The sequence below is a fragment of the Macrobrachium nipponense genome, chromosome 6 (genome assembly GCF_015104395.2).
Source record: "Macrobrachium nipponense isolate FS-2020 chromosome 6, ASM1510439v2, whole genome shotgun sequence".
Classification (NCBI taxonomy): domain Eukaryota; kingdom Metazoa; phylum Arthropoda; class Malacostraca; order Decapoda; family Palaemonidae; genus Macrobrachium; species Macrobrachium nipponense.
The window spans coordinates 27,726,286-27,748,724 of record NC_061108.1 but is presented as its reverse complement, the minus strand read 5'-3'; the positions used below and the strand labels follow the sequence as shown (position 1 = coordinate 27,748,724).

The 22,439-nt window shown below is 44.4% G+C and overlaps 1 protein-coding gene across 2 annotated transcripts in view; it reads left to right on the top strand.

Annotated features, from left to right (window-relative positions):
- Nucleotides 1-22,439, top strand: part of LOC135216774 (cyclin-H-like) — a 123,411-nt gene that overhangs the window by 17,078 nt on the left and 83,894 nt on the right. For both annotated transcript variants that reach the window (XM_064252257.1, XM_064252256.1), the window contains exon 3: nucleotides 20,624-20,674. In XM_064252257.1, the coding sequence (XP_064108327.1) occupies nucleotides 20,624-20,674 (51 nt within the window). The remainder of the gene's footprint in view (nucleotides 1-20,623; nucleotides 20,675-22,439) is intronic.

Here is a 22,439-nt window from a genome sequence, read left to right as displayed (position 1 = left end):
TTTTCCTAACTTCTCTGGCGACGGCGAAGAGAGTTAGTGAAATCCAAGCGTTCAGTAGCCTAGTGGGCTTTCAAGGGGGACAACGCTGTCTGCTCGTTGAGCCCAACTTTCTTGGCTAAAATGAGAACCCGTCTAATCCTTGGCCCCCAAGAGCTTTTGAGATCAAAGGTATGTCGGGTCTCGTGGGTCAAGAACCAGAGAGAGCCCTGTGCCCTTTCAGGGCCTCTCAAGTTCTATGTTCATAGAACTAAAGAGATAAGAGGTCCCTCAGGTAATCTCTGGTGCTCGGTGAAAAGACCAGGTTTTGCCGTTGTCGAAGAATGCTGTGGCTTTCTTTTTGAGGGACGTCATTAAAGAGGCTCATTCATCTTGCCAGAAGACTGATTTGAGCCTCTTTAAAGTGAAAGCTCACGAAGTCAGAGCCGTAGCTACTTCTCTTTGCCTTCCAAAGGAATATGTCTATCAAAGATATCCTTGATAGCACCTTTTGGAGGAGCAATTCCGTATTCGCCTCACATGACCTCCGGGATGTGAGAACGATTTACGAGAACTGTAGTTCTTTGGGGCCATACATTTCGGCAGACACAGTTTGGGGAGCTGAAGGTAGCTCTCTCCCTATCCCTTAGCTTAGTTTTAGGTTAGTTTTATTGTTGTGTTTTTGGTTGATGGTGAGATCTTCTGTGGAAATCTCCCATTCTTTAGTTTAACTGTCAGGGGTTTTTTGGTTAGTTGGTCAGGTGGTGGTCGGTTGTCGGTTTGCTGTGCTACTCCCATATGTTTGGCTCGATGGTCTTGTCACTTTGAGGTCACGTCCCCGTTGACAGAGCATCCAGAGTACACCAGCACTACAGGTCTACACCTGGCTGGCAACTCTGATAAAAGCAGAAGCAGGCTTAAGTGACAGTAATCACAGAGTCTACTTTACTAACAGGTAAGGAACCAAGAAGCACATCATTTACTTAATTTAAGTTTCCTAAAAAAATCCTATTCTGTCTCTCAATCTTTCCCACCATCCGAAGGTGGGATTCAGCTATATATATATCTGACAGGTAAGTTTCATGAACAAAATGTTATTGTTATAATACAGTTAAGTTTGTTCATACTTACCTGGCAGATATATATAATTAGAGTGCCCACCCTCCTCCCCTCAGGAGACAAGGTCATGAATAAAATATGAATAGAAAATGGGAATGGGTTCCTGATATCCGCCTCCCAGCGGCGGGAATGGGTACTACCACCTGGCCGCCCACTACTGTGCCGCGAGTTTTGAAATTCTGTCGGACGTCAGAAAATACAGCTATATATATATCTGCCAGGTAAGTATGAACAAACTTAATTGTATTATAACAATAACATTTTACAATGGTACAAAAATTATGTCAAAGTGACGAAATAATTTTTGAGATGTGTCACAGATACTTTTTAGTGCGCAAGAAAGAAATTCGCGCTTGCGCGCCTACGTAATGATTGTAAACAAAACAACACCTTGATCCGTGAAATCCCAGCATCCCCCAAGGCGCGTGATTCTTAAAGTTTTAGGCTGGTAGGCCACCTATAATATTTTTCCGCGAATTTTAAAAAAAAAACTTTTGTAAGTCGACGTAAAATACGTCCAGTCGGCACACGGGAGACAAAATATGTCGACGTAAAATACGTCCAGTCGGCGTAAGAGGGTTAAGATTTGGGCCGGTTAAAGGAGAGAAGAGGGAGCAATTTAGGAGGACTGTGAGAGAGAGATGCCTGGAGAGGGGATTGTAGAATTTGTACAGGTTAACAGAGTGGAAAATATCTGGGCAGACATGAGAGAAATGTGTGTGGGGGAAGCAGAGGAACTGGTGGGAAGAACCAGAGGATATTGGATTGTCGAGAGGAGAAAAGTGGTGGTGGAATAGAGAGGTGCAAGAATCAATTGAAAGAAAATCAAAAGCATTTAAGGACTGGAAAGTAAGGCATGCACAGGGTGCAGAGTAAGGTATAGAGAAGAGGCAAGAGAGGCTGGGGGGAGGAGGGTAGGTATGGCTATTGGAAAGGTGGCAGAGCAGTTGAATGAAAGACTAGGAACGGAAGGAGAAAATGATATCTATAAGATTTCAAAGTTGAGGAAAAGGCAGAGACAGGATGTGGGTAAAGTGGGTGTCATCAATATATTTTATAGGGATGAAGACCTTAAGAAGAGATGGTGAGAGTATTTTGAACAACTGTTGAATACTGGAATGAGAGAGAGGAGATGGGGGAACACAGAGGGTGAAGGACCAATGATGGAGATACAGGATACAGAAGTGAAGAGAGCATTAAGGCAGAAAAGTTCAAATACTTAGGATCTACTTTAAACCGAGAGGGAGGATGTGAGGTTGAAGTTGACAATAGGATAAAAGGCTGCATGGGGTAAGTGGAGAGAGGTAGGTGATAAGAGAAGGCCAATCAAGCTAAAAGTCCAAGATAACACATGTATAACACAGTGATAAGACTAATGTTAATGTATGGAGCAGAAACATGGGCTCTAAGAGAAAAAAGGAAGTAATGCTGGAGAGAACAGAGATGAGAATGCCGAGGTGAATTATGGGAATATCACTGCTTGAGAGATTGGAAAATGGTGAAATAAGAAGGGCAGGCTTAGTAAAGAACAGAGGGGATAAGAGTGTCATGATTGAGATGGTATGGGCATTTGTGGAGGATGGATGACGAGGAGAGAGGGAAGAGGGCTTGGGAGGAACCTGTCAGAGGAAGAAGATCGAGAGAGACACAGAATTAGATGGCGAGAGAAAGTGAAGGCAGATATGAAGAGAAGAGTTTTGGTGAAGGATGATGCCTTTGATAGAAGGCAGTGGAAAAGGCGCATCAGGCAACTGATCCCTTAATGTAGGGATAACGGTGGGGAAGAGAAAACAATAATTTTTTCACATAAGAAAATACAGGCAACTCTTTCTATATGATCAGCAGCTAACACTCTTGCATAAACATTAATAAGATGCCATACTCAAAATCTACTTTTGAACTTCCTCAAACAGTATATGCAGTCTTTGCAATATTTAGTTAATATTTCTGAATTGTACTGTACTGTAGTTGTTTGTTAGGCTAAATTTGTCTAGTTTTGTGTACTATACAGTACAGTAAGTCCTCGGGTTACGCCGGTCTCGACTTACGCTGTTTCGTGGTTACGAACACGCCCCCATAAAAATCTAAAAAATAATGTTATGCGCCGTTCCGTCTTACGCGGTTTAGCGTCGTAAGCGACGTAAACAAAACGCGAACTAGTTTTTTCGGGCGCACGGGGGAAGAATACGCTTTGTGGGGGAGAGGACGGCGTCGCTTCCCAACGCTCATTCCTCGCCATACGCCATTTTGGTTGTTTACGCTGCCCCTCTCTCCCTTGTATTGTATCGTTTTTGTAACTTTTTGCTCATTGTTATGGCTCCCAAGCGCAAGCCGGACTCTTCTGATGGTAGTGCATCGAAGAGAAAGGCCATCACCATGGAAATTAAAGTGGACATTATAAAGCGATCTGAGAAGGGAGAAACGCCAACAAACATTGGCCGCTCGCTTGGCCTTAGTCGTTCGACTGTTGCTACCAATTATCAAAGATAAAGAGTGCATCGTTGAACATGTGAAAGGATTTGCTCCTCTGAAAGCGACAGTAATAACCAAGCAGCGTAGTGGTCTAATAATTGAAATGGAAAGGTTATTGGTGCTTTGGTTGGGAGACCAAAATCAACGGCGTATCCCAGTCAGCCTTATGGTGATTCAGGAGAAGGCGAAAAGATTGTTTGAAGCGTTGAAAAAAGAAAAGGGGAGGGAATTGAAAGTGAAGAGTTTGTGGCTAGTAGGGGTTGGTTTATGCAAATTAAGGGTCGGGCCAATTACCATAACCTTGAAGTGCAAGGTGAAGCTGCTAGTGGGGATGAGAAAGCAGCGAGTGAATTTCCTGAAGCGTTGTCTGAGATAATTAAGGAGGGGAGTTATTCTGCTCAGCAAGTGTTTAACGTGGATGAGACAGGTTTTGTTTTGGAAGCGTATGCCTAACCGCACTTACATCGCCAAGGAGGAGAAGTCAGCACCCGGTCATAAAGCCAGCAAGGAGAGCTAACTTTACTTCTTGGGGTAATGCTGCTGGTGACTTCAAACTGAAGCCCTTGTTGGTGTATCAGGCTGAAAATCCAAGGGCACTCAAGGGCATTTGGAAGGGTCAACTACCAGTAATTTGGAAGTCCAACAAGAAGGCATGGGTGACACTTGCAATGTTTGAGGACTGCTTCGTAAACCATTTTGTGCCAAGTGTGGAGCGGTATTGTGCCTCCAAGGGTATCCCCTTTAAGGTGTTGCTAGTGCTGGACAATGCCCTGGACACCCTGCCCAGCTGGGAGACTTTAACCCTAATGTCAAGGTGGTTTACCTTCCACCTAATACCACGGCCCTTTTACAGCCTATGGACCAAGGAGTGATTGCTTCTTTTCAAGGCCTACTACCTACGAAGGACAATTGCTATGGCTTTACAGGCAACTGAAACCAAGAAGGACTTGACTCTGAAGGACTTTTGGAAATCCTACAACATCCTTGATGCTGTAAAGAACATTGCTGATTCCTGGGAGGAGGTTAAGCAAACAAACATGAATGGTGTCTGGAAGAAAATTTGTCCTCAATTTGTGAATGATTTCCATGGGTTTGAGGACACAGTTCAGCAAGTTGTAAAGAACGTTGTTGCCCTGAGTAAGGAAATCAATTTGGAGATGGAGATTGATGATGTTACAGAGCTGCTGGAGTCTCATGGCGAGGAGTTATCTGCTGAGGACCTGATACAACTGGAGAAGCAGATGATAGAGGAAAGAAGGAAGAAGCACCCACCCCAGAGCCTAAGCTTTCACAAGGCAGGACTTGGCAAGAGGTTTTGCAGAGTTGCAGCAAGCGTTGGCAACTTTTGAGGCTCAGGATCCCAACTTGGACAGGTTCACTAGGGTTTTCCAGAGGCATCATGGATTTGATGCAGTGTTACAAGGAGATCTTGGATGAAAAGAGGTTGCTCTCTGTTCAGGCTAACTGGAGCAGTATTTTAAGAAGGTCGAGTGGCCTGCAAGAGATCCTGTTACCCTCTACCTCAGCTGCCTCTGCTAATCCAGACTCGCCTGCCCCACAATCTCCAACACCTTCTGAATGTTCTGCTAACCCAGACTCACCTGCCCCACAATCTCTAGCACCTTCTGAATGTTCTGCCTCACCTCCAGACTCACCTGCCCCAGCATCTCCAGCACCTTCTGTAGGTTCTGCCTCACCTCAAGACTCACCTGCCCCAGCATCTCCAGTATGTTCTGCCTCACCTCAAGACTCACCTGCCCCAGTATCTCCAGTATGTTCTGCCTCACCTCAAGACTCACCTGCCCCAGCATCTCCAGTATGTTCTGCCTCACCTCAAGACTCACCTGCCCCAGCATCTCCAGCATCTTCTGGAGGTTCTGCTTCTCTTCACTACTCCCCCAGTCTCTCCAGCACCGCAGCTTCCTCTCCAGTGTGCAAGCCAACCAAATTAATAAAGGCAAGAATTGCTCTCTCTTTGTTATTGATACGTATTTACATTAAATCATGTGGTATTTTTTATGTTCCGACTTACGCTGAAAATCGTGTTACGATACGTGTTAAGAACGGATCAACGTCGTAACTCGAGGACCCCCTGCACTTATTATCTCTTCTTCTTCTTCTTCTTCTTCTTCTTCTTCTTCTTCTTCTTTTTTTTTTATATCACAGTACTCCAATTCGACTTGGTGGCATTAATAGTGTGGGGTTCCTTCTTCTTCTTTTATTTATTTATTTTTTTTTTTTATTTTTTTTTTATATACACAGTACTCCAATTCGACTTGGTGGCATTAATAGTGTGGGGTTCCGGGTTTGCATCCTGCCTCCTTATGGAGTCCACGACTCTTCTTACTGTGTGCGCCGTTTCTAGGATCACACTCTTTTGCATGAGTCCTGGAGCTACTTCAGCCTCTTATTTTTTCCAGATTCTTTTTCAGGGATCTTGGGATCGTGCCTAGTGTTCCTATGATTATGGGTACAATTTCCACTGGCATTTCCCATATCCTTCTTATTTCTATTTTCAGATCTTGATACTTATCCATTTTTTCCCTTTCTTTCTCTTCAACTCTGGTGTCCTATGGTATTGCGACATCAATGAGAGATACTTTCTTCTTGATTTTGTCAATCAATGTCACGTCCTGGTCTGTTTGCACGTATCACCCTATCTGTTTTGATACATAGTCCCAGAGGATCTTTGCCTGATCATTTTCTATCACTCCTTCAGGTTGGTGCTCGTACCACTTATTACTGCAAGGTAGCTGGTGTTTCTTGTGCAGGCTCCAGTGGAGGGCTTTTGCTACTGAATCATGCCTCTTTTTGTACTGGTTCTGTGCAAGTGCTGGACATTTGCTTGCTATGTGGTTTATGGTCTCATTTTTCGTATTGCACTTCCTACATATGGGAGAGATGTTATTTCCATCTATCGTTCTTTGGATATATCTGGTTCTTAGGGCCTGATCTTGTGCTGCTGTTATCATTCCTTCAGTTTCCTTCTTTAGCTCTCCCCTCTGTAACCATTGCCATGTGTCATCGCTGGCCAGTTCTTTAGTCTGTCTCATGTATTTATTGTCCGTGCATTGGTTTGTTGTGCCATTCTTCTGTTCTGTTTGTCATTCTCCTGATTCTCTGTCCTCTGTATATTTCTGGGTCTTCGTCTACTTTATCAGTCCTTCTTCCATGCACTCTTTAGCCACTTGTCTTCACTGGTTTTCAGATATTGCCCCAGTGCTCTGTTCTCGATGTTGACGCGAGAACAGAGCACTGGGGCAATATCTGAAAACCAGTTAAGACGAGTGACTCAAGAGTGCATGGGAAGAAGGACTGATAATAATAATAATATTATTATTATTATTTTTATTTTTATTATTATTATTATTATTATTATTATTATTATTATTATTATTATTATTATTATATTATTATTATTATTATTATTATTACAGGCAGTCCCCGGGTTACGACGGGGGTTCCGTTCTTGAGACGCGTCGTAAGCCGAAAATCGTCGTAACGCCGGAACGACGCTTGGAAATATGTCTTAAACTAATAAAAAGTTATAAAAACCTTACTTGTAATCCTTTGTGGTTACACTACATGTTGTTTCCTGTAGTTTTATGTACAACCTGGAGTTATTTTCATAAAAGAATGCTGGTTCTTGAAGGTAAAAACTATTGTAATCCTCTGGTGACACTACATTCTTGAAGTTTTATGTACAACCTGGAGTGATTTTGCAAAATCTTGAGGGCTACAAGAACAGCTGATTACTATTTACGTATCATATAGACTAATTAAAGTAAATGTATCTTTAAATAGGCTATATTATTGTATCAACAAAACATTTCCTGCCATGAGTCAGAGGCCGTTTAATGAAATGAACACTTCTCTGTCCTATCTGTTCAGAAAATAAACGTTACGTCAATCCCCACCCCGACCACCTTGTTGCCAAAGCGTCTCTCTCTCTCTCTCTCTCTCTCTCTCCTCTCTCTCTCTCTCTCTCTCTCTCTCTCTCTCTCTCTCTCTCTCTCTCTCTCTGATCAAATTACATTGGAAACTTGACATACGATTGCCCTAATATACGAATGTTTTGAGATACGTATAACAGAAAATTTGCGAAAATGCAAGCTTTGATATACAACGAAATATTTGAGATACGATTTTGCGATGAGTGTTAGTTGTATAGGCGACCGATAAATGGCGTTCAGTCTGTTTGTTTGTTGGTGCTGCATGTTAACACGTCGTTGTTTAGTTCGTTGTATTTGCGCCTATTTTTCGTGTTATTTTGTCTATTTTATTATTAACCATGGGTCTCAAAGCTAAAGACAAAGCGGTGATAAGAAAAAACCCAAGAAAATGATTTCGATGGAAGCAAAACATGAAATTATAGCAAAGCATGAACGTGGCGTTCGTATCGTCGATTTGGCAAACGAGTATGGTCGAAATCCTTCTACAATATCCACGATCATTCAAGCAGAAGGAAGCTATAAAAACCCCGAGACCATTGTTGCAAGAAAAGCGTCGCTCTCTCTCTCTCTCTCTCTCTCTCTCTTCTCATCTCTCTCTCGCTCTCTCTCTCTCTCTCTCTCTCTCTCTGATCAAATTACGTACTGGATAATGTCTCTCTTTGGATACTTCGATTTTGCCAAATATTGAGGGCTACAAGAACAGTTTGATTACTATTTACGTATCATATAGACTAATTAAAGTAAACGTATCTTTAAATAGGCTTATATTATTAGTATCAACAAAACATTTACTGGCATGAGTCAGAGGCCGTTTAAAAAACGAAACGAACACTTCTCTGTCCTTAACTCTGAGCGTCGGAAGACCGCCTCTCTCTCTCCTCTTCTCTCTCTCTCTCTCTCCATCCCTCTCTCTCTCCTCTCGTCTCTCTCTCTCCTCCTCCTCTCTCTCCTCTCTCTCTCCCTCTCTCTCTTCATCTCTCTCTCTGGTCAAATTACTGGATAATGTCTCTCTTTGGATACTTGGAATTTGCGTTGTATCTAACCAGAAACTTCGTTTTGTTATTATTACTGGAAACAAGCAATGATTTTTTCATTATTTGCGCTTTTGGACTGTTATATGTAAACTAGTATGTATTCATTCGCTCGGAAACTAGTTCCGCATATGAGGCGTCACTAAAAAAACATAGAAAAATACAACATAAAAAGTGTCGAAAATCATCATAATCTCAAAATTTTTGTTGTAATCTAACCAGAAACTTATTTTTATAATATACTGTGCTAAACTATAAAGGATTTTATCATAGTATGCGTTTTTTTAAAAGCGTCATTAACTCGGAGCGTCGGAAGCGTCAGCGTCGTAACCTCGAACAAGCTCGTAACCCAGGACGAATTTTTTCCATTGAATATTTAAGAAAAGCGTTGTAACCTCGGAACGTCGTAAGCCGGAACCGTCGTAACCCGGGGACCGCCTGTATTATTATTATTATTATTATTATTATTATTATTATTATTATTATTATTATTAAACTTCTTTCAGTTTTCTGCTGAAGATTGAAAAGAAACCCACAAAATCACTGTGTAACTTGTTAACTTCTAAGTGTTTTGATGTAGTAGCATTATTCACCAATGTCCCCTTAGATAAAGTATTAGAATTCCTTCAGACTAAATATAATGAGGGTATTTTCAATCCAAACATCGAAATAGGCGTCTTCCTTGAGTTGATTAACTGTGTGTGGCAGTGATACTTATTTCACGTTTGATGGGACAGGTTTACAAACAGAAATATGGAGTAGCTATGGGGTCTTCATTATCACCTATACTCGCTAATATCTATATGGAATATTTTTGAAACTAATCTAGTTCCTAATGTTAATGTCCCTAACTTTAAACTGCAAGGATGGTGGAGATATGTGGATAGTATTTTTGCTATACTGCAAGGTGATGAAAATGAAATAGAAACTTTTCTAGACGAACTCAATAAGTTTGATAACAACATCCAGTTCACTTTAGAGAAAAGTAACAATAATAAACTGCCCTTTTTAGAAAGAAACAGGATATGAATTCAGCACATATAGAAAGCCCACACATACAAACTCATATATTAATTTCTTCTCTTTTCACAGTCATGATATAAAAATAGGGGGTTCTAACAGGTTTATTTCTTAGGGCATTCAGCTCTTGAGAAGCAGTTCTGCAGGCAGTACTTCCGAAGTTTTTCTTTACTGAAAAACAACCGCTTTCATCATAGCTAACGACTTATCTCAGGACAGCAATGAAATAGGGGTTAGTTTTTTTTACAGTCCTTGGTAAGCACGAGTTCAGAATCTTGAGAATCTTTTCTCTCAATTCGACTGTTACGAAGTAGGTTGCTTCTCTGTCCTCCTTCGTCTTTTACGGCATATAGTGTTGTTTTCTCCTTAACAGAGATTCAACTACTATGAGAGAATGTCTTGCCTCCTGGAACCTCAGTATCTAGAAGGCATTTGACTTTCTCTTGTGAGACACATGCCTTAACAAATTCGTCACCGTCTCCGTCCTATCGGTGACAAACAGATTATAGTCTTTCAGCTTAACACTTTTCTACATTTTTTAGCTGTTTGCTATCTTTCTGGTTATTAAATGGTTTCAGTATGAAGTCAGTACACACGGTGGTCCAAGTCATTTCGGACAACACCGCGGCTATGACATCCATCAGAAACAAGGAGAACACATTCCTTCTCCCTTTATGAGGTAACAAGAACCCTTCTTCTGGACGGAGGAGAGAGGGATCTTGCTCCTTACCAGATTAATTCAGGGAGAGAGAGGAGGTGTGAGGGCAGACCTGTTGAGCAAGAAGAACCAAGTCCTTCCTCTGGAGTGGATCTCCTTCCTCTGAGTGGATCCTCAATCTCAATGTGTGACAAAGCCTAGGGGCCCTGTGAGACAGGCCACATTAGACCTGTTCACCACGTATCAGTACAGGAGTCTGGACAACTTTTACTCCTTGCTAGATTACCCGAGAGCAATAGCTTTCGCGCTCTCCTACTGAACTGGTCAGGCAGCGTGGGGAGTAGAATCTTTCCCCCATTTGAACTGTGGGGTGGGGGAATTGATGGAAAAGTTCTTGTCCTCTACAGAGATGACTACCCCTTTTCGCTCCCTTTTGGTTTCCAACTCAGAATGGTTCTCAGAGGTTCTGGAATGGTTTAGGACTTCCCCAGATCCTTACACATAAGGAGAGATCAGCTCAGACTACCCCACTTCGAGAGCTCTCTAAACCCCGCTCTCTGCCTGACTGCCTTTCGACTATCAAAAGACTTGTCAGAGCAAGAGGCTTTTCGCGAAAGGCTGCTAGCGCGATCGCCAGAGGCCACAGGTCCTCAACTTTACAGGTGTTCCAATCGAAGTGGGAAGTCTTCCAACAATGGTACAGGTCGAAGAAACCTTCCTCTTCCAATACCTCTGTGACCGACTTTGCTGATTTTCTTCTCTTTCTGAGAGAAGAATCTCACCTGGCTGTATCCACATTTAAGGATATAGAAGCATGCTCTCCACTGTCCTTAGTAACAGGGGCCTAAAGATAGTGGAGGACAAGGATCTTCACGATCTTATCCGGTCCTTCGAGACCTCCAAGAAAAAGTCCTCACTTCCACCTAGTTTGAATCTGGACGTGGTCCTATAATTCCTCACATCTGTCAAGTTCGAGCCTTCTCATCAGGCTTCCTTTAGAGACCTAACGAGGAAATGTATTTTTCTCTTGGCCCTCGCAACTGCTAAAAGGACAAGTGTACTCCTTGCCTTGGACTCGAGAGTCGGATTTAAAGGAGACTCGGCAATATGTTCTTTTAAGCCATTATTCCCTGCAAAGAACGGGAACCCCTCAAAACCCTGGCCTAGAAGCTTTGAGGTTAAGGGACTCTCCCCCTTGGTAGGGAGGGAGATTGATGAGGTGTCTCCCTGCCCAGTTATGGACCCTTATGTTCTATCTTTAGAGGAAGATACAGATTAAGGGTAGCCTAGAGAGTCTATAGTGTGCGGTAAGCGACCCAAGCCCAAGACCCATGTCTAAGAACGCACTGGCGTTCTTTGTGAGAAGTGTCTTCCCTGAAGCACATGAGACGTGCCATGACGACCTTCCTTCAAGCAGCTTAGAGTATAAGCGCATGAGGTTGCGAGCCATTGCGACTTCTTCATTCTTTCATAGAATATGTCTATGAAGGACATTCTAGCTGCCACGTACTGGAGATGCAACTCTGTCCCCTATTGCATCCCACTAGTACCTGGAGGAGATAAGAGTTACTTCCGAGAAAAGCTTCTCGCTGGGTCCTTACGTATCTGCGGATTCGGAGCTGGGCCAGGAGCTGATGCCGATCCTTATTTAGTTTAATTAGTTTTTTTTTTAAAGGTTTGGTGTTGGGTTTTTAGGATTTGAAAGAATGTTTGGTGAAATTTTCTTTCAATCTTAGTACTAACCCGGGTAGTATTAGGATCAGGTGTTCAGGGTCGGTGTTGTGCTCCTTGATGTTGCCTTTGGCAAAGGTGTTTTGTCATGTAAGTGGATTAGCACCCATTGAGAAAGATACCCAGGTTCTGTCAAGTAAGTGGATAAGACCCCATTGACAGATCCCCAAGATCTCTCAGCCATAGGTTTCTACCTCGATGAGTCTTGAGGCGAAGCAGGCTCTTAGACAATAGCCACGAAGTCTTCTGCCAAATCATGTAAGAACCAAGGTTTTTATCCTACAACATGTGGTGTTTTCCTGTTCTTTTCAGTAATTTAGCTGTCTCTTACCCTCCACCAAGGGTGCCAATCAGCTAAGTATATATTTGACAGGGAAGTTGAATGTACAAAAATGATATTGTTATGATACAATAAAGTTTGTACATACTTACCTGGCAGATATATACAATTAAATGGCCCACCCAACCTCCCCTCAGGAGACAGGTTGGAAGAGAAAATCTGATTAGAAAACGGGAATGGTTCCTAGTCCTGCCACCCAGCGGCAGGGCGGTAGATCACCTGACATACCTGCAGCGTGTGCAGCGAAATTTGAATTTCTGTCGGGACAACGGAGTCTAAAGCTAAGTATATATCTGCCAGGTAAGTATGTACAAAACTTTATTGTATCATAACAAAATCATTTTAACACTACTGTGGCTTTTGATTGTCGATATTATAGGCTCGTTATGGAAGTGGGAAAGCAGCAATAACAACAAGAGAATTACGGAAAACAGCGGCGGGAACAGAGGTACGTAGAACTCCGGCATATAAATTCTGGCGCATGTGATGGTAACCACACCTCACATGAATAAACACAGGCCCGGAGACATACCAACAGAGACTACATAATCTTATAATCCTTAACCTACTCCGACTAATCCCCCGGAACAGTGCTTGATGCTCCAGTTGCTCTTCACCGGTAGGATTACTTGGTCAGCGAGCTAACGAAACACCACCGCCGGAACGAGTCCGGAACGGAAGGAAGAGCCGGAGGAGAAAGGTAAACTAGTAATTGCCTGGCAACAGCAACCGGCCAGGTGATTACCACCCTCCGAGAAGCCATGAAGTAGCCTACTACAAAGGGGCAGAAGATGGCAGGCCAAGTGACACCCTAAAGGAGGTAACGGCTAAAGTCTATACTTTACAAAATTTATTGATAAGGAATTATTGGAAGTACTGACGAATAAAGGCAAGCCCATCTACGAGCCTAGCCTAACCCTCCAAAATTGGATACACCGATCTGGTCAGGTAGGCTAGGATAGCGCCTACTAGTACGTCACAAAAGAGGACACTCTAGAGCCTAACCTAACCCTCCAAAATCGAACATACTGACCTGGTCAGTAGACAGCTTAGCACCTACATTTATGTAATAAGAGAGGAACTCTCTAGTGATGGATCACCCTCCAAAACCAATATGTCAGTCTGGTCAGGTAAGCCAGGACTAGTACCAACTATGGGTAGCGAGTAGCATTCTCAAACACCTAGCCTATCCTCCAAAACCTAGGCTCGATCTGGTCATGTAGGCCAGGGTTGGTAATTATTCGTGTAGGACTTCCAAACTAACCTCATCAAATTAAAATTAGCATATCAATATAATATAATAATAAGATAATACAAATAATACCACATACACGACATGCATGAGCACAGCGAATGAAGGAGGGCTTTCCTTTACCTCCAAAATAAATGCGTAGTACTAGGCTACTAGCTAGCATAGACTGCCTCAAACACACTACTCACGCATGAAGTGGATTTGAAAAAATAAAACAGCACTCTCGTGAGGAAACCAAATCGCTCATGAAGGATGCATGACTAACGAGGGAAACCCTCTAAATAAGGCCAAAAAATGTAATTGCTCCAACAGTGATACACAAGCTATCGGTACACATCAGGAGCGAAAGGGTAAAATTTCACGACAACAGTAACGCTTACTGTGATGTGCAATAGTGGTGAAAATAAGATATGCATCTAAATAAAAAGTTGAGATGACTGAGTAACGCGGTTCCTTGACGTAAACAGGGCGGCTCCCATGCAAACACCTCAACTATTAAACTTCACAAATAAGGGCAAACTGTTGCCTAACCGTATTCAAAGTCAACATTAATATACTCAACTTAGATGAAGATGCTTCTTGAAGATCAGAAGACTATTATAATAAAAAAATGGCTTGAAGATCAGAAGACATTATAATAAAAAAATGGCAAAATAAACACAAGCGAAAACTAAAGCGGTTCACGTTGCGAGTGCTATGAAAGGAATGAGGGTTCTTGGCAGTGGTAGTAGTGACGAGCGGAAGGTAGCCGCCGTGTAACGGCACCTCTCTGGCGGGTGGATTTTGATTTTGAGAGGAGGAGAGATCTAATTGGAAAAGTATCTGTGATAGTGGCTTCCACTCGCCCCTGGTGCAATACCAACACCCTATGAGGGTGATCGATCCAGAGGTAGTAACTCCGGCATTCCATATGGCTTTTTTCTCTGGTATATTTATTTGCATTTATTTATACCTAGAAATGAGTGCTATAGGTACATTTCACTGGGCGACACAGGTCAATCCTAGAAATATTAATTTCAAAATTTGACCTAGGTGGAGAAGATCATTTTAGTACAATGAGGCATATAAAGATTGAGTGCTGTTTCTCTCATCTGATGGGTGGGTCAAAGTTGTATATGCCCATGGCATACTGTTACTTCATTGATGATTTTCTAGCTATTCTTGAATCCCAAGACTTCAGAAACTGTGTATGGAGAACTCTGAGGAATAAGGCTGGTAACAATTGTTTGTTTTTTGTTGTAATATTCTGTATATACAAACTTAATGTTCATGTGAACAAACCTTCGGTCTTAACAATAGGATAATTTCTAGCGCCTAGCTGGATCTGGTTAAAAAGCAGAATGAAAGCAAAGAATCTTGTGATATCTGGCAATGCATGCGTTAGATCAGGTGAAGAGTGGTCTAGGACCACTCACCTATGCCACCAAGTCAGTCTTACCTATGCCACCAAGTCAGTCTTTTCTTAACTGCTTGGGCGAGAGCCGTGGTTAACCTCTCTTGCCTTTTTTACCCGGTTCATTGCCCGTTTCTCTTGTGTTTAGTGTGCGTGTGTTTGGGGCTGGGGGCGGGAGGGGGGGGGTGGGTTGCCCCCCAATGCGTGGGACCCAGCCCAGACAGGTTAGTTTGGTGTTTCAGGCTGTTTGGCTGCTGATCCTTCCGTTGATTTTAATGGGGAAGGTGCATTACAGGAGCCTACACGTCCTTGTCGTCGGTCTCCATTTACCGAAGCAGGAGGAGGGAGACATGCAATAGTTTTAGTCTTCCTTTTCTGAAGTTGATGTCATTCGTGGGTTCAACAATTTGGAAAGTAGGACTCAGGCTCGGTCGTCTTACTCTCCTTCTTGCTTGGAAGCCTTGGTGGGAGCTATGCAGGATCCCAAATCATCTCTTCAGCTTCCCTTGTTTAGACATGTCCAGCCGGTCTTGCATAAGGTTAATGCCTCTGTTTTGGACTGGGACAGTTCACTTTTGCTCTAGGGGCTCTGTCAAGCTACTACCCTCACCTCTCACAAGACATAGGAAGTACTATGCTATTGAACTCTGCATTTTTGAAGTCGCGCCATCTTAACCCAGACATCATTCGCCTGAAGCCGGGGATTTCATTGGCAAGATAGCTTCTGACTGGTCCCCAGAAGGGTTGGTGAGTGCATCCTCTCTTGCAGTCTCGTGCAGTCCGGAGGCAATGGTGTTATTGTACATGGCTCACCTCAGTGTCAATTTATGGGCTAATCTTCTTCTGATTAGAAGAGACACGGCTTTGTCTAGGATGGAGAGATCAGTTGACACAGAGTCCTTGCTTTGGCATTGAGGAATGGAGATCTGTTGGAGTCCCAATATTTGTTTTCTCGGACTGAGCTCGAGAATGTGATAGACCGGTGTTCCGGGCTGACACCAAAGACAGACTGGTGCCACCAGGCCGTGTCTAAGTCAGAGTATTGTCCGCGGAGACGTTCAGCGGCTCCTCCTCCCCTTGTCCAGCAGCAGTCCAAGAAGATCGTCGCCAGGTAGGGGCCCGTCGAGGAATTCGAGTTGGCAGGGCCTTCCCGTTCAACTCAGTCTTGGTCAGAGGGTCGACGTCCCTTTCGCTTTCGTTCCTTTAAGCCGGGAAGAAGCGGCCCAAGGGGCAGAGGTAAAGGGGCCCGTCAGTAGGTTAGTGGCCTCTCCCTCTCCTGCGCCACTGGTGGGGGGTTGCCTGGCGGGCCATTGGGCCAAGTGGCAGAGTTATGGGGTGGAGAAGTGGGTGGTAGATGTCCTTCAGGTAGGGTACCTACTGCCATTCGACTTCTCTCCTCCTCTGTTGGACAAGCCGCAGCTTGGGAAGGCATATCCTCCAGATTCTCTGAAGTTCTTGGCCCTTTGGGAGGAAGTGCAGAAGATGCTGGACAAGGATGTGATAGAGGAAGTGGTGCGTCCGTCTCTGAGGTTTTACAGTCACATCTTGGTGCCCAGGCGTCAGGAGGATGGAGACCGTGGATCAACTTCTCCACCTTGAATTACTTCATCAGGTAGACAGGGTTCAAAATAGACCCACGTTTGGTGTTGGCAGCCGTGAGGGAAGGCGACTTTATGCTGTCGATAGACTTAAGGGACGCATACTTTTCAAATCCCTGTTCATCCGACGTCCAGAAAGTTCCTTTCCTTCTCTCTTGGGGACAAGGTCATCGAGTTCAAATTCCTATGCTTCAGGCTGACAACATTCCCTCAAGTATTCACAAGGTCTTCTCTCGTGTCAAGTTGGGGCCCGGGCCCATGCTCAGGGGATCCGTTTGCTGAGGTACCTTGACGATTGGTTGGTCTTGGCAGTTTGCCAGGGAAAAGCTGCTGCAGGACAGGGATTGTCTACTTTGGTTCTGTATGGAACTGGTATCGTAGTCAACCAGGAAAAGTCGAACCTCATACCCAGTCAAAGGATTCTCCACCTGGGCATGGGTCATCGATATGACAGTGGCAGAAGTTTTCCTGTTGAATCAGAGATTGGAGAAGTTGCGGGTGGTGGCCCGTAACTTCCTGTCGGAACCTCATCAGTCGGCTCATCAGTCCCAGGTTCTTCTGGGAGTGTGTCATCCCACCCTGGAGAAGTTGGTCCCTCATTGTGGGTGTCTTCATCTTCGGTCTCTGCAGTGGAGACTGGAGAATTCTGGTCTCTGGCGGGAGACTCACCCCTGTTAAAGGTTCCTCTGTCTGGAAGTGATAAAGACCTTCGTTGGTGGCTGGATGACCAGAATCTTTCGAAGGGTGTCCCTCTGCATTCTCTTCCACCGGACTTACTTCTGTTCTCAGATGCCTCCCTCACAAGTTGGGGGGCTTCATTTAGGGGCCTCATTGCTTCAGGCATTAGGAGTTTTGGAGGACAAGCAGCAACATATCACGTCTTGGAGTTGAAGGCAGCCTTCCGGGTGGGCTGAAGGAGTTTTGGGAAAAGGTAGAAGATCATTCTGGTCGTTTTCATGTCGGACAACACCATGTTGGTATCCTATATGAACAAACAGGGAGGCCTGGTTTCTCGTCGACTTCATGCCTTGACCGTCGAGGTTCACCAGTGGGTGGTCAGCAATTCGGTAGAGCTCTCAGCCAGGCATATCCCAGGCAACGGAATGTGGTCGCAGACAAACTGAGTCGTTGGATCAGATCCTAGGCACAGAGTGGTCGCTTCATCAAGTGGTAGCAGGCAAGCTTTTCAGGTTTGGGGGAGACCCATGCTGGACCTTTTGCGACTCGCTTCAACAGGAAGCTGGAGATATTCTGTTCAGTGGTCCCAGATCCTTTAGCATTAGCAGAGGACGCATTCCAACATTTCTGGGACAACCTGGAGGTGTATGCCTTCCCTTTGTTTTGTTGATCTGTCAGGTTCTGAACAGCCTGAGTTCACAGGGTCTCAGGATGACTTTGGAAGCCCCTCTGTGGCCTCAGGCGGAATGGTTCCCAGATCTGCTGTCGTTGTTGTCAGAAGTTCTGAGGAGATTCCCCCTTGGCGACATCTGTGTCAGCCCCATGCGGAAAGGTTCCACCAGTCAGTAGTATCCCCGTCTCTTCACGGTTGGAGGCTATCAAGTATCTCCTCCGAGCAAGAGGCTTTCTCAGAGAACAGCTGGGCATATGTCCAGCAGATCTCAAAGTTGTCCTCCGCAGTTTACCAATGCAAATGGGCGATCTACTGCGATTGGTGTTGTAAACAGGGAGGGTTTTTTCTCCACTCGCAACCTCTATTCAGTGAATAGCAGACTTTTTAACCTTCCTCAGAGACGAGAAACGTTTGTCCGTTTCTGCCATTAGAAGCTACAGGGCTGCCCTGAGCTGGGTGTTACGTCTTAGAGGTATCGACATCTCCTCTTCCTGGGAACTTTCCCTGCTAGATTAAGGGGTTTGAGCAGTTGAGTTCTCCTAGAAAGTTCAGCCTCCGATGTGGGATGTTTCCTTGTTTCTCAAGAGCCTCACTAAGAGTCCATATGAGCCCTTGTGTCGCTCATCTGACAGGAACTTGACGCTCAAGACAGTTTCCCTCTGGCCTTGGCATCTTCTAAGAGGGTAGGAGAGCTCCACGGTCTGAGCTATGAGTGAAGCACACCAGGGGTTGGGGGTCGGTGTCCTTCGAATTTGTCCCGGAATTCGTGGCCAAGACCAAAATCCCTCTGTGCACGATGACAGGTTCCACTTCGTTTTCCATTCCATCACTAAATGACTTTCTGGGTGATGATTCTCAGGAGCTTTTGTTGTGTCCTGTCCGGGCCATGCGTTGCTATCTTAAAAGGACTCGGCACCTTAGACCAGGCTGCCGCAGACTTTTTGTTAGCACAGGCCATACGAAGAGAGAAGTGTCGAAGAATAATATCTCTTTTTGGATAAGGGAAGCCATCAGACAGGCATACTTGACTCTTGATGATTCCACCACCACGTCTGTGCAGGCTAGAGCGCATGATGTTAGGGGTATTGGTCCCCTCTCTGGCTTTCAAAAGAACTTGGCACTTGGTTACACCAGTGTGCGTTCATCTCTTTCTATCTTGAGGATGTTGCCCACAGATCTGCTGATGTTTTCCCTGGGTCCTGTGGTTGGCTGCCCAACAGGTTGTGTAACTCATAGTTGCCCTTAACAGGGCACTTTTGTATCTTACCTAAGATGATTGTGTGGATAGAGAGAATGAGTGAGTTGGCTGTTCTCCTTCTTTCTCATGTACCTTTCCTTCTTCCTTCAGTCGGGTTAAGGAATAGACGCGTCATTCGCTGGACTGGTCTGATACAATGAGTAAGGTGGTCATACTGATAGTGTGGTTGCTTAATATGCAAATGTCAAACCCTCTATCCAGTAGCATGGACACCTGTTGAGGAGAGATGAGGACCACGCTGGGAGACATAGTATGGGGATGGAGGTTCAAGGAAGAAGAAGAGAGGAAGACCAAGAAAGAGATGGAAGGACTGTGTGAGAGGAGACTTACATGAGAAGGGAATTGATGAGGCAGAAGCACAGGATAGAAATAGATGGAAACGGCTCATCCGAAACAGCGACCCATATAAAAATGGGAACCAGCTGGGAAGAAGAAGACTGATAGTGTGGTCGCTTAATATACAAATACTAACCCTCTATTCGGTAGCATATGCTCCACTCCTTGGCAAGGAGGAGTTGGGAGTAGTACACAACCCTGGTTTATTGGTTTGCTAATGGACAGTCAAAGTTTCTCTTTGGTTCCCTATACAATGGTTCTCCCATATGTCATTGTACATCACTCACGGTCTGAGTGGTAAGATATAAATTTATCTAGCTTCTCAACAGGCTTCAGTCCCTCTCCAGAACGTCATTTCTTCTGGAAGCTGGACTGGTGGGTAGGCCCCCAGCTGGTTTAGGATGTCTTGCACCTCCCTCCAAGTATGAGTCTATTGTTAAGACCGAAGGTTTGTACGCGTATGAATTAATGACAAATTTTCTTAGACAATTTGTATTTTTCATAGCTACAAACCTGAGGTCTTAACATTATACTGCCCACCTCTAGCCGCCCCTCTGTGTGTCAAGACATCCTGAGTTGGGAAAGACTGATGCAGTGGTGTAAGTGGGTGGTCCTTGACCACTCTTCACACCGATCTACGCATGCGTTGCCAGATATCACAATATTCCTTGCTTTCATCTGTTTTTAACCGGCTCCAGCTAGGCACTAGATATTATCTTATTGTTAAGGCCTTCAAGTTTGTAGCTATGAAAAATACAAATTGTCTTAGAAAATTGTCATTTTCCTAAGGGAATTTCCCTCCTCCCTGCGCCTCCATGTTGAAGGGACTCAGGAAACCGCAATACACACACACACGCAGACATACATGAACCTTGTGAGGTCAGTGGCCTGATGCATACACACATATGCTCACACTTATATACACATACAGGTGGAAAGGGAGACATCCTCTGTTGAGTGTCTGGAGATTCCTCTATTGCATACATAGGCTGTTGTAGGGTAGCATGTTTGTTTATAAGAAAAAGTTCATTTTATTTAAAAAAAAATTTTTTTCATTGCTTAATATGCTTTATTGATGTGGTATAAATGTATGGATTAGATTTTCATGCAGATACATTTTCTTGTTCTTTTTCAGGGTGCACAACGAGGTTCACACTTCTTGAATGTTGAAGAGGAGAGGCAAATGGTAGGTCTTTTCATCTAGCTCATGTTGCAATAGTTTATTGTTGAAGGTTCCTGTATGATGAGATTTTATATTCATGATGCTCAAGTGCAAACTTATTTCACAAGTAAGCAGTGAAATGTTAAAATAGACATTTATAAGCATTTTAGTTTATTGGTACTGGGTATTTGGCAGTTATAAGTATTTTTAGATGGAATTTTTGCACTACCCAAAGGTGCAGTGCCAACAAGCTCTGACATCACCTCCCTTTTCACAAACGTTCGTATCAAGGAAATGATTGATATATTTTTAAACTCTATTTACAAGTACATTGAACAAGTGAGCATATTTCAAGAAATGCTTTTAAAATGCTTCTGAACATATGCATAAACGATAACCACAATTGTATTCAATAATTTGCACTACAAACAATTTGAGGGTTTTGCCATGGGATCTCCACTTTCAGCCCCATTGGCCAATATATTTCTTTGTTTCATGAAAAACAATGGCTTGATGATTGTCCCTTAGAGTTTAAACCAATCATTTATCACTGGTATGTTGATGACACATTTTTGGTTTTCATGTATCTAAGTCACATACAGCGGTTCCATGATTACTTGAATAGTAAAACACCCATGTATTCAGTTTACTGTGGAACATGAAGAAAATAATATTGTTTGATACGTAATACAAACCATCGGTCCTTTAACAATAGGAATGTAACTTGTGGCAGCTGGAACCGGTCGTAAGCTTCGAACAAGGAGTTCGGTAGTTAACTACTTGTCCGACAGTCAGCGCACGCTCGACTGGGAGTAAAGAAATCACTTTGCTTTCGTCCACGCTGGGTGACGGACGTGTTCTCCACTTCTCTCTGCCCACCATCGTCGCATGCTTCGTACTTCAAACTTTGGTTTGCCTTCTCTTGCTAGTGTATTTGTGTGAAAATCCTGTAAATACTTGTGACTTTTGTATTTTCATTTAATTATGGATTCTCGTGAGCTGGAGAGTTCCCCACGCCCCCCATCAGCCGCAGATGCCCTGGTGTGGAGGGCTGTAAGTGTGGGGCCTTCCGCTCCTTTCCTGAAGTTTACCCTCATGATCTATGTGTTCGGTGTCAGGTGCGCGAATGCTCTCGCACCGAGCCCTGTGATATTTTGTTGTGTGTGGTCGGAGGAGCAGTGGGAACGCGCGATTTGAGGGGAGGAGGAAGCGACGTAAGCCTTCCAGGGAGTCATCGGAAAGTTTTCCGGCTACTCCCCTGGTCTCGGACACGTCGTCTTCTTTCCTCCCTCCATCTCAACTCCCGCGTATGCTCCTTCCCCTTTGGGGAGGTGGGGGTGGGGGGGGGGTGTTCTCGCTCCTCCTTCGCCTGATCCATTCCGAGCGAGGAGGAGGGGGCAAGATACCCCGACATTCAGTTGTACTTGGGTCTTTTGTTTGCTCGGGGTGGGACTTGTCCCCCGGGCGAGGGGGAACCCCCCCTACTAACCCGACCTTTGCTTCCTCAGGTGTGCCTACCGCGGGTGGCGACCTAGGCCAGGTTTGGTTCTCATTGGGTCTCCAGGGGACACCGAGTGTTCGGGGGCTGCTGCATCACTACCACCACCGTCTCGACCCCTGGGTATGCCGCCCCTCCTCACCTGGTGTACACTCGACTTGTAACCATGGTAGTACCTTCAGCTGCTGTCCAGGCACCGCCTCCAGGTATTCCGAGGAGGGTCGTGACTCCACCGCCCGGGTTCGCTGCTCTCGCCTCAGCCCCCGACTTCGGTGCCACAAGAGCTCGCTT